General features: G+C 43.1%; 1 protein-coding gene across 1 annotated transcript in view; it reads right to left on the bottom strand.

Annotated features, from left to right (window-relative positions):
• The window catches only part of T265_12759 (hypothetical protein), a gene marked incomplete at both ends in the record, with an annotated part of 31961 nt that overhangs the window by 15696 nt on the left and 3526 nt on the right, over positions 1-12739 (bottom strand). The window contains 6 exons of the mRNA XM_009165282.1: positions 307-493; positions 545-615; positions 1554-1785; positions 1843-1957; positions 3072-3336; positions 6959-7249. Of these exons, the coding sequence (XP_009163546.1) occupies positions 307-493; positions 545-615; positions 1554-1785; positions 1843-1957; positions 3072-3336; positions 6959-7249 (1161 nt within the window). The remainder of the gene's footprint in view (positions 1-306; positions 494-544; positions 616-1553; positions 1786-1842; positions 1958-3071; positions 3337-6958; positions 7250-12739) is intronic.

The following is a 12739-nucleotide window of genomic DNA, read 5'->3' as shown; positions in this document are numbered from 1 at the left end:
ACTAGCGAAAGCCAGTGACTGATCCAAGCAATCCATGGCCAATGGCGATGTGCTCTACCTGTTTTGGAGGTCTAATAGCTTGTGGTGGCACCACGTCGCCAGGTGGTTTTGTTGTTTCGGAAGTTAGTTCTGCACATAAGTGGATTGTCATCAGTACATCACTGTAGGAGGCGTCTGTCGCTGCACATCCATCCCCAAAACGCCAAGCTTCGGAGGTGGTTTTCATTCGTAACTTAGTCCTTATCCTTAGCAGGAAAGTGATCAAAATATACCAAATCAAAGTGTAGTGATGGCTACACAACCAACCTGGTGGAAATCCCTTTGTTTTAAGTACATCACAGCTTTGTCAATCTCGAGGTCATTGGCAATTTCGTGATACATGGACATCTTCACTTGTTCTATACACCAATCGTACCCAGTGTTGAAGTTGGATTCGATTGCAGGAGCGATCAACTTTGCAGCCAATTTGATGAAGTTCTCAGCCTCCGCTTTTCTGCACATCAGTAGTCGAATAAATAAACTGTATTCAAAGGAACATATCTACCTTTTCTTTTCGAATAATCGGAGTTCATCATTACGTATCACCTCCAGGATGAGTTCGTATTGCTTGTCGTCCTAAAAAATGGAGTGAGCGGATTTAGACACTGATTATCAGGAGATATTCCTGTCAAAACGCCGGCAAGGTTCTTTATACAATCCATACAAACTTTTTTGCCTATGAGCCTTGCATATTGCGTTTCAGATAGCCAAACTTCTGGAAACAATACTTTGATGCAAACATCAGTTGGAGATTTTAAGTTACAACTGTTGATGAGATTCTACATTGGCAAACAGTTAGATATAATGCCCCTCGGGAGATCTGAGCCAAATGAGTGCTTTAAGCAATCTGAGGACTTAGGAAGTGAAGATGCAGGAAGTAGAGTTTCGTGCGAAACTTCGCATAGGCATTCAGTCACGAGGATAATGAAAACAGACTGGGGTTTGCAACCAATATTGAAAATTATTCATATCAGAGTGCGATTAAATGAATAAATTAGTAGGTCTTTGTGGACTTTGACGAATGGCCACATAACTCGAAGCTTGAGAGCACGGATTATTAGTTGGCTATCAACCAGACACTTAATGTCGGGGGGACTTTCAGAATGCATTCAGGTGACTTTAATCTCCCTCAGCAAGATATATCGGAAGGAGTGCGCTTTCTCAGAGGTACGTGATTTAAACTCTCGCTTCAGTTACTGAGCAGTTTTCAAAAACAATCGGCTGATAAAGTGCGATAATTACTAATAAACACAGGAATGTTTATATTAAAATGTCTGTTTTCACTAAAACACTTTATGAAGAAACTTTCCTCTTTAGTGAAGGCGACACGAATCCGTCGAAACAGCTCGCGAACTTACGAGGAAATTTTCACATATTTCACGTGGTACCGACAGGACATATGTCTTGATGTTCACCTTGTTTATTAATTGTATACTGACTAGGTCTCAGTCTGGAATGTGCGAATTAAGCCTGGACGAAAACGTGCAATCGCGCGCCAACAACAAAGCACTCACATTGTGCGAGAGATATCTATCCTCGTCATCCAAGTGTAAATCCACTCGGAGCAATTGCTGGAAAGCGTATCTCATCTTATTCCGATCACCAGTCAAAAAGTAGCACAAAATCAAATTGAAACCGGTCTTCACGTCAGGCTCTTCTTGCATGATGTGTTCAAAAGAAGTTATCGCTTCGCTGAACTGCCCAAGTTTGACAAACGTGATGCCAATGTTCTGCATGATTTTGATTCTGAATCATTGGTCATTTAGTTCTCGCCCCCTCGTAGGAGAGGGGCAATCAACTTACCTCATTGATTTGTGTGTGTTGGGAAGTTGATCAAGACCCATTCGGTAAAACTTTATCGCCTTGGAATAATTCTTCTGAGCAAAGTAAATATTGCCAATGTTTACTTTAAGACGACCTTCAAGAGAAGATTAGAGAAAATTTAGGTTAACCCACCATTGAAAACACAACACCAAATAGCAAAAGGTATGGTATCGGAGAATTCGTCACTTCCGACTAAACTGAAATGGTGTTGCACAGACCACCAATCCAGTTCCAAATCTTAAACAAAAACTGGTCAACAGTGTTTTTGGGTCTAAAACACAATCATGAGCAGCGAAAATTCAGAAAGGTATTAAGTGTAATTAAGCTTTATTTAAGAAACGGCCGTGTAGAATAGTTAGGTAGCCAAGATTTTAAATAACACCACAACTGTACGAAGCCTGGCATGGCATTAAATCTGTCCTTTTTGCCACGGACGTGTAAAATAGATTAGAATTAATGCTTCATGACTGGTAAACTCCGACCGCAGAAAACGCGAAATTTCTGTTTGTCTGTGTTGACCGATGGTTGTTGAAGGGTAATTTGATAATAATCAATACGTATAGCAATGAAAATACAACTAAGGTCGAGAGGTTAACGTTACTGCAGGGACGTTCTGGTGAAATCAACAAAGAAAATATGGATAACATATTACTTCTGAAAAAGTGGAAAAACCACAGAATATCTGGAACCATAAGAACTATTAACATCAACACTCTGATCTCATTGTTGTTCTTTTCACCGAGCCTAGCAGTTGGATTGCAAACACTTCATCACCAATAAGCGTGACATCATCAGTGCTGACACTTACATTGTTACTAGTTTCAGTGATATCTTGGTGCAGCACATAAGATGCTTCTATGCGGACGGCTCTGCCTATAGAGACCCTTAAGCGTGACATCATCAGTGCTGACACTTACATTGTTACTAGTTTCAGTGATATCTTGGTGCAGCACATAAGATGCTTCTATGCGGACGGCTCTGCCTATAGAGACCCTTTCTCTGTGACAATTCTGTGGGACTGTACAAATGAAGACGCTACTATTTATTGGGAATTGATAGGTTTCCTCTACTTACATAAGGGAGCGTGAATACGTTTAAGTGACAATAGTGCTTCGTTAACTATTTGCCAAAGGAAAACACTAAGTCACACGTTTGTCAGTTAACCATGACGTAAATAATGGACGAGACCTAATTGACTGAGGACTTACCGGCATGAGCGAATAGTTTATTTCGTACTATAGCCTGGTAAGTGTTCAGTGCCTCTTGGTACATTCCACTAGCTGTGTAGCGATTTGCCAGATTAAAGAGTACAGAGTAGGTCAGGTCGAGATTTATCTGATCGGCCACACCGAGTTGCTCTCGTTGCCTGACGAGAACACGTTCTTTACGACCGGCTTCTTTTGCCTTCTCGAATGCAGTAGTTATTTCCCCACGGCAGGCAGCAATACAGCTTTCTTCGATAAGCTGATTGACCTGGAAGTATTGTGGACAGACGAGGGCCTGATGAGCGCAAGGCATGTTAGTTTACGAGATAGATGAATATAGTGACAGCATTTAACGCCATACTTCAGTGACCATGCATATACCGGGTACACCTTTCAGGTCAAACCGTCGAAAATTATGCAAACTGAAGTTATATCTAATGTGGTCTTGACGGTATGCTCACTGAGAACCCAGCTAAATCTCTCATTTATCATGTCCTTAAGCAACTGAATGTGCTACACCAGGCCACCTTAATTTTCGTTTGGCACCATGTCTGAGATATCGCAACATAGTTTTTTAAAGAACACCATAAAAGAGAAAATCAGTTGGGTTCCAGGTGAGTCTCCCGTCAAAACCAAACTGGTATGCAAATGAGTGTATTTCGCTAGGTTCGTGCAACTTGGGTTCAAGTAGATCCCAAGGTTGAAGAAAGCTCGGGGACCTCACCAACCTGATGAGCCCCAAGAAGGGCTGCGTCACAGTCCTTAGCAAATTTATGAGTAGTGTATTACGTCTATGAAGAATTATCTATTGTCGTAAAAATCACTAAATACTTGTAAAGTCCCAAGTAGTATTGTGTAAAAGAACACTCCATTCCAAATTCATTAGATGATTCTGTAGATTGGTGTGAGCATAGAACCCTCACTTACACATACACACATTATCATCATCATCCACAGCATGACATTACTGTTCAGCACCGGTGCTTCACCGCTGTACAACCATGATTTATTTGAAAGCCTTACTGTGAAGTAAAGAATATAAGTGGATGGAGAAGGGAATTAGTGTCAGTTTGCTAATCATTGCAGACCCCCATTCAGGCAGTCTGGATAGAAACTGACAACAAGAACGTCACTAACACCGGTTGGTGGCCATATTTTGGAGTATCCCCAACCAGCCTCAGTGAGGACCAAGTGGTCCTCATCTTGCAAGGCGAGTATCACCGACAGCACCCATACCTTCCGTAATCTCTTTCACACCCTTCTGCCGGGTCAATGGTTGGCCACCTCTCTGCTTCCACCACTCTCAGTTGGACATAAAAAACAGCGCCCTCTTCAGCAAACGATGGTTCGGCGTATGCAGCGCATATCCCAACCAACACAGCTTCTGGTGATGGACATACTCTTAAACGGAAGTGCCCGCTGCACAAACGAACACTCGCTTTCTAAGTACCACGTTACGGATTCGCCAACACCAACCCACACGAGCTGTGGTTCTGAGACAACGACGACCTAAAGACGTCTCAGTTTCGCTGCTCGAACAGGCCAAGTCTCTCAGTCATACGACAAAAGAGCCGCACCGTAGCTTGATGCACACGTCTCTTGGGATTCAGGGACACACCACTTGGACTCTATAAGTGTCTCAAATTAGCAAACGCGACCCGTGCCTTGCAGATTCGTGAATTGACTTCATCTGTCACACTACAATCAGAACTAATACACCTTCCAAGATGCGTAAAAGGCTCCACAGCTTCCAATATCTCTCCGTGGATTGTAAGTGGCGTGTTCAGTGACTGCACGTTCACGAGCATGACCTTACACTTTGTGGGTGCAAAGTGCACACCAAAGGACTGGATGACTTTGGTCAGTTTATTTTCTCCTATTCGAGGATGAGAACGATGTCATCTGCATGTTCCAGATCGACAAGGTTTTCGTCACAGGCTTTTTGAACACAGAGGTTTTGGAGACCTTCAAGCGTTCGTCTCATTATTTCATCGACGGCGAAGTTAAACAGGAAATGGGAGAGTTAACACTCCTGACGGACACCCCATTGTGTACGGAAGCTTATGGAGAGCTCTCCGTACACTCTCACACGTTCGGAAGTCTGAGAATACAAACTCCTGGGGCCTTCCTGGGTGTGTGAGCGTGTCAAGAAGAACAGACCGATCACAGGGGTCGAATGCGCCTTGGAAATCCAGGAACACTAGAATTGTGCGTGGCTTGTACGTATGACCTTTTTCTAGCACCTGGTGAAGTTTAAAGATTTAGTAAACGCAACATCTACCGCGCCAGAATCCTGCTTGCTTCTCTGAAGTCAGTGCTTCACGAGCCACCATAAATCGACGAAGCACCAGAGACGCCAACAGTCTCGTTACGATCGGGGTCAATCTGATAGCCCTGCGGTTAACATAGCCAGTACGAGCCCCTGTTTTGAAAGTGAGCACTATCACTTCCCAGATGTCTGGAGCAGAATCCTTCTTCCAAATGCAAGCGGACAGATCAGACAAGCGCTGACTTCAACTCCGTCTTTGAAGAATGTGAGTGGGAGGTCATCCGGAAAAGAAGCTTGGTGGCGCTTGAGAGAACACATACACACACACTATCCTGTGAAACAAAACTACTCATCAAGATGTCAGTAAAATTCATTGGAACAGTTCTAGTTGCACCGTCTTCCGGTGATGCGACTAAAAAGCATAGAAAGGGTTGCAACGAAAAGGTAATCAGAATTCAGCCAAAACCGCCAGTAAATTGGAGCGCCTTCTGTCGGAAACTGGATCAATCGAAGTTCGAAACCGTCAGCTGTCTATTCAGCATCCTCAGAAGAGCACCCGGTCCATTCTCTTATAGAGTTAACATCGCTTTCAGCTACTGAGCTGTCGGTGCCAAATTCACTGCGAATTCGTGAAAGATCACATCTAAAACCCTTGGGAAGAGGGTCATTCTGATGTTCCTTCCTTCACTATGGCCTGACTTACTTCCAGGTATTGTCTGGCATGACTCCTTGACATCCCACTGTTGAATGAAAACCGAAGTTAGCTACTGCTTCCAATGCATGGCTGCATTTCATCGTTCTCCTTATCCTCGGTGAACAGGACTGTGGCAGCTGGACCCGATGTAATTCGGCACACGGAGTGTAGCTGAAAAAATGACTTCCATACGTTTATCGAACTTTATTAGGTGAAAAACCCAGTTTATTGACGGAATCTAATGAATAATGCATTCGTCCCATCCATCACACTTAAGAATGGGCGAGCAACTCCACCGCTAACACTTTCTTAAGCATTTGTCTACTCACAAGTAAGCAGAAAGTTCAGAAAAAAATCAGCAGGCCAGAGACACTGGTAGTCTCGCGACATTACCCACGAAATAGACAGTCGTATAACACTGCCTGGTAAGCACCTCGGTGGAACCCGCCAATGTGGTTTCAATAGTTTCAGTATTTTTAGGTGCATTCGGGTGCAGAAACCACGGTTAGTTCGGTTAAATGACAGCGCTGGTTTAATTAGTCAGTTGACAGGACTAGACTACTGGAAAGAAGGTTGAATTTTCTCAGGAATAACAAACTAAAATGTCATGAATATGAATATCTAACAATGAATGATATATTTTGGTGGGCTGAGACGTTCCATAAGGCAGTAAAGTGATAATCGGCCATGCCAAGTCAAACAAGTGGTCGCGAAGTGGCGAGTTAAAAAATACTTGGAGTTTTGAGATCCACAGTGTTGATGATTCTCAATAAGAATGAAGCAGCTGTGTAGTGCTTGTTGTCTTTTCAGCATAGACTGGTTTCACTGAAGGGACAAAATCTCCGCCATAGTTTCACAAAACGTCTCACATTGCAAATAAAATACATAGGGTCAAATGTATAAGCACAACGTAGCTAAATCTCTTACTCCTTTCTCCATGGCCCTTATGCGCTCCTCCGGACTATCCTCTGGCTTTGCTTCAAGTGGTGGTGCGGCAGCTATCTCTGGTGGTGCCTGGCCCGTACCGAGGCCCATAGCGCTCGACATTCGGCGACCCATTGATGAATACCCAGCTGCACGCACTGAAGTCATTGGGCGACTACCGTCTGTGAAGTTTGGTCCAGCTGCGGTTGTAAGGCGAACGCCAGTTTGCAGCCGACCAAGTGACGTGGTGATTGCAGCCCTGGTAGCTGCTGTGGATAGGTTGCGTCCAAGTACCTGATAGCAATTTTGCATTGTTAAGGCATGTGTAGTTAGCTTTAAACTAGATGGGAAGCGCCTGACGAAAGCAACCCAGAACCTATGAAAATCATAAGCAAAATTACAGTAAATTTCGGCAGTTGGTCTTGGTATAAATGATGGACGGAACTTATCATTAAGAGTTATATGGTGGATTCAACCAACATAAACCAAATCAGGACCATTAACTCAAGTTTGCCATAAATAGGCAAAGAACATAGCATAACATTATTGTGAGATGGAGAGAAAGACAGAAAATTGCATTTGATTAATACGAGACTGACATCCAAGGGTCTCACAGCATTTAGCCCTCCAGATAATAAACCCTTTAAAAGATCCTCTGGTAGGCCATTGCGTCTGCAAATCGAGTCGCACCGTATGTCCCAGTTCAGTGCGGTACCGTTCAAAACAACTTCTTGCTTGAAATTAAACAACAAAGGTAGAACAAAAGTTTAGGGCAAATACGCTCAGTGGCATTCATAGTTGGTTTTCGTGAAAGACTCACCTGAATTCCAGATAAAGAAGAACCCCATAAGCAAGAGTTGCAGCTGGGATTCAAATGAGTCTTCCTTGAAAACTAAACTGGTATGCAAATGAGTGTATTTGTCGAGTGTCGTGCAAGTTAGGTTCAACTGTAACTGAAGATTAATTGGAACTGGGGGACTGCGCCTACCTGATGAACCCAAAGCAGAAGAACGAAACCGGTCGTGTTCTGCTGAAAAGTTTCCAGGAACCTTATGAGCAGTGTGTCATGTTTTTAGAGTTTTAGGAAGTTTGCAGCAGCTTGCTGCTAGTTTCAAACACACCAGTGGATCCTAGCTGTTCTTTTTTCTTTTCAGATCCTCCATAATCGCCTCAAAGATTTATAGGCGATTCACCAAAGTTATTTTCAAGCCAGCCCTATAGATTCCCACACATGAGGAGGCGGAAATAAAATATGTATGAAAATTCAGCGTCCTCAACGACACTCAGAAACAACCCACTGCTAGCTTAGTACTTGAAAAGTATTAGTTGTCAACATCGTAGCATATAGTTTGATGGCTTTGGTACTGACCTATCCATTAGCCGGTCTACATTGTGATGTGAATCGTACAACAGGAAACAGCCCCCTTGAAACACATGGAAATCGGCCCAAATAGATCAAAATTTCAATACTGAAAGTTGAACAGAAAGCATATTACGGATCTGTAACCAGCACTTGACGTTTTCTTTGACCATGAAACAGCCTTCGATTCACCTATTCTATTCTGTTCTATTCCATTCTATTCTATTCTATTCTATTCTATTCTATTCTATTCTATTCTATTCTATTCTGTTCACCTATTCTGCAATCACTCGTTCGAAAAAGAATTAGTTTGATGTTTTAGTCATTCTTTAAAGCAGGATATCACAAACTTTTCGTCTTATTGAGTTTTACAACAGACTAAATATTTCTTCCGGTTCTAGTGAACTCGGTCATGGCTGTATCCTGTAGCCTTTTGTTCTTGTACCACTTTCCACTGGTGTCTCAATGAAGACCACATACCTAAATTTGAAAAAAAAAACAGAACCATCTTGTGACGAAATCTAACTGGCAAGTTGTACGTGGTCACTTGTTTTTACGTACAATTTGGGCCTGAAGACACCTAGTCCTGCTCAACGATGACACTTTTGTGACATTTTAGCTTAAGCAATTGATGTTCGGATTAGGTTGCTCTTTTGTGGCCTGGGCATCTTGGCAGTATCCCAGCCCCCGTGCTTCCTTAGGGTAGCATGACAGCTGGGTACTGGAAGGGCATTAGAGCTGAACGATTTTATAGCCCTGTAATCCATGATTGCCCTGCAGCAAGTAAAATAAATGAACACGTCATCAAATTGAAAGGATAAATCACTACCACAGGTAGACATGAGTCCCAAAACCACCGTGATGTGAGAGTTCGTCACTTTCATACGGTACATAAGACCTAAAACCTCTTCAAAAAGTTTGATTACTGGTGTGTATGCACTTTGGCTGTGTACTTTAGTCACAGTAGGATCACGAACATGCTTCTCGTGCTTTCAGGTACCGAGTGCTGTGCAGTCACCGAAAGTATGGACTAGGCTTAAGGTTGATCTGAGGTTGAAATGACTAAAAAATTGGATACATTGTTCTTGGCACTAAGAAAGGGAGAAAGATAAAGCTTTTATACCGAAGCCACCAAGGGTACCGCTTTTAGTGTTCAATCAAGCCCCAGAATAAAAGTGTCAGTGAATAGATAGAACACTCATCGCTTTGGTACCTGCGTTTGAAAATCCTAGTTTGAGGCTCTGGTGTGCGATTATTAATTGGCTTATAGTTATCGATCGGGAACATTAAATGCAGCTTTTCAAACAGAAATGAAAGGACGTTTCTTCATACACCTGTGGCTGACTAAGAGAGAATTCAGTGTTTACAACACAAATAACTAGAATTAACCACTCAAGGAGCCCCATTCCATGAGCTAAAAGTTCTTCCAATAAGAAGTGCACCAAATACTGTTCCGTGTGCTGCAGCTGCTGGTGGCCAAAGGCATCGTTAAGTTGTAGCACCCTTTCGCTGTCTAGCTGCCACGTCACAGGAAGGAAGCGTGGGACTGAGTAGGATGATGACAAGCAGTGTCTGAATAGGGTTGAATTATTCAAAGGATAAGAAGCTATTATGTTGGAGCTAATGCACTGTCGAAATTTATAGTGCGCCCCACTTCTGGTGCCCATTCCTAAGTTATTAGTGGCACGTTCAAAAACTGTGCATTCTGCAGCATGATCCCGCACTTTGTTAACGCGAACCTCATGCTGAAGTATTGGTTGAAGTTGGCCACTTTTAAATTAAAGCACGTGCTTCCTGCACTCTTTCTCAAAAAAGGACAAGATTGTCACCTGCATACTCCAGGTCGACAAGGTTCCCTCTCGGAGATCTGAATACGGGTGTTTTGGGGAATTTCCAATGTTCGCCGCATTCAATCACCAGCGGCCGAAAGTGAACAAAAAATAGAGAGAATGGGCTCCTTGTCGGACGCTACTGTTTGTGAGGAAGATTTGATGAGCTTCTGGCACACCTGGCGCACACAATTATGTTGCTCAAATAGCGCATCCTATTCACAAAATTTTGGAGCATATTCTGTTGAGCAAACATGTTTGAAAGAACGAACAGGTTAACGGACACGAACGCCCTCTCGAAGTCAAAGAAAACCAAGATTGTAAGGTAACTATACGGATGCGGTTTTTCTGACAATTGACACATTGTAAAGGTTTGATTTACACAGTACGTTCTAGCCCAGAGTTCCGCCTTCTGTTCTTGGTCATCGCACGCCTTCGTAAGACGACGAAGATTGGGTGGTCCCGAAAGCTTGGTTATAACGGAAATCGAGCTGATTCCTCTGTGATTGCCGAACTCACCGCTAGCATAGCGGAATCAAATCAATCGGTTGGAATGGTCTCTTTTGTTCAGTTAGTGGAAAATAAATGGCAAAACTGCCGACTGAGGATACCACCCTCATCTCTGAATAGGACAGATAAGAGGTCATCTTCTGGACCAACAGCTCGGCTACATTTATGGGAAAAATGCAATCCCTTAATTCTAAAGCTGTCAGAGTCTTTTCGTTTACGGTTTACCACTGTGTCTCAGTTTGAACATCCAGATAAATCATTACATTACTCAATTGAATTTTTGTTGAGACTGTCCAACCCAGCAACTAGGGCACTCTTCGCCTTCAGGGATAAATCAACTGTAGTTGCAACTGAATGTTTCGCACGCCAGCGGCCTCTTGTGCCTATTGTGAGTATCGGCTAGGTAGTTTTGTGTATATTACCAAGGTTTTTTGCCTCTTCTGTCTATTCAACCTTCTATAACTACCAAGCCAATCGACCCGCGCAAATCTATCTTTTCATCTGAAATCTAGCAACTTGTTGATTGGTGTTATATGCGTCCAAGTTTCCAGCAGTTTTTATGTGGTATTCGACGCCCAGCACTTAGGCCTTGCTGATTGCGCCTTTCCACAAGCAGAGCTTTCAACATCTTGCAGCGTTACGTTGTAAGTGCGGCTTTTTGCCACAAAACCTGATCACCATGGAGTTGGGCCATTAACTGTCCCTAACGCACTGCAAATATCAAGATAACATTAAAGTGAGGGTTTAGCACACAGAACCTCGAGAAGTGGCGAAGCATTCGATAATGTGTATCTGAAAGTGTACGGCCTTTTAGATGCTTATCGGTTTTCTTCACCTCGAGGACTTTGCGCACCGTCAATCAGTATCATCCAGACAATTCCACGTAATCTGGGGGCCATAGGGAGCATCAGCTGTGGATTCAGCGTTTTGACCCTCAATGCCATTTAACCCTTTAAAACAGTGGGTTTGTCAGTATTCTGTGTGCAGAACTTGCAGATGGGCCCTGAAGGTGGCAGAAAAAAGTAATTTTTACCCGCCTGCGTAGGCTTATTAAGTGTAAAATCCGTACGTATGGAAAATACACGAAGTAACTGGTTGCTTCTCAAACGAAAGCAGCTTGATTCGTAGCCTTCCCAGGGAACTTAAAAGAACACCAACTAGAACGTGTTGATGTAGAGTACTATAACCACTGGGTGGTAGCGAAAGTATTCTGACTAAGAGCTTTGTTCCAAGATCCCACAACTAGACGCAAATTTTGTCTAAGGGCACTTTGTTTAGTGAGTTAGTACTAAACGTGATACGTTTGTTGATCTTCCTTAAGGCAACTTGCGTAAGCCTGGTTAGTAGTTATTTGAGCCATCCCATAAATAAGAAACCATGTGCCGGCAAAACAAAACTTTTCTCTCCGTTTAAAAGTTGAGATTGTGCGCCCGAATCTTCCAATATTTCAAAGGCAAAATGCATGAAGCACGCTTAAGTTATGCACTCGAATCCCATAAGAACACTTCCAGTTTAATTTCAACCTTTCACTGTTACAGATTTTAGTGGATTTTTTTACTGACGTCAACTTTTCACGTCCTTACACGGATATTAGACTTAAGTTTATGGTACTAATAATTCTCCCAGTATGAAGTGACGGGTATCCGAGGCTTGTTTTTAGAGAGTCGATTTCCCCAGTATCCTAAAAAAAATTTCGGCAACCTTCCACGACATCTCCAAAATAAGTAAGCACTGTGAATCTCAGCTTTAGATCTAGGATCTGACCCCGTGGCATTGCAAACAATACTAAATAATCTAAATAATTCTGCCTCGCGGTTTGGTATGCGCTTCACACCTGCAAAGTGTAAAGTGCTACTGCAAGACTGGGTGGGCTCGAACCCTAGCCTCATGCTTGCGGATGAACCGATTGAGGTAGTAGACAAATTAGTCTACCTGGGCAGCTGTATCAGTCCCGGTGGTCTCGCGAAAGATGATATTTCCATCCGGATTGGGAAGGCCAGAGCAGCTTTTGCGAACCTACGTCACCTGTGGCGTAGGCGTGACATCAGCTTCTCTGTCAAGGGTCGGGTTTACAATGCTGCGGTG

Source organism: Opisthorchis viverrini, assembly GCF_000715545.1.
Source record: "Opisthorchis viverrini unplaced genomic scaffold opera_v5_13, whole genome shotgun sequence".
Classification (NCBI taxonomy): domain Eukaryota; kingdom Metazoa; phylum Platyhelminthes; class Trematoda; order Opisthorchiida; family Opisthorchiidae; genus Opisthorchis; species Opisthorchis viverrini.
The sequence above is the reverse complement of the archived record's forward strand: the minus strand, read 5'-3'. Positions and strand labels throughout refer to the sequence as shown.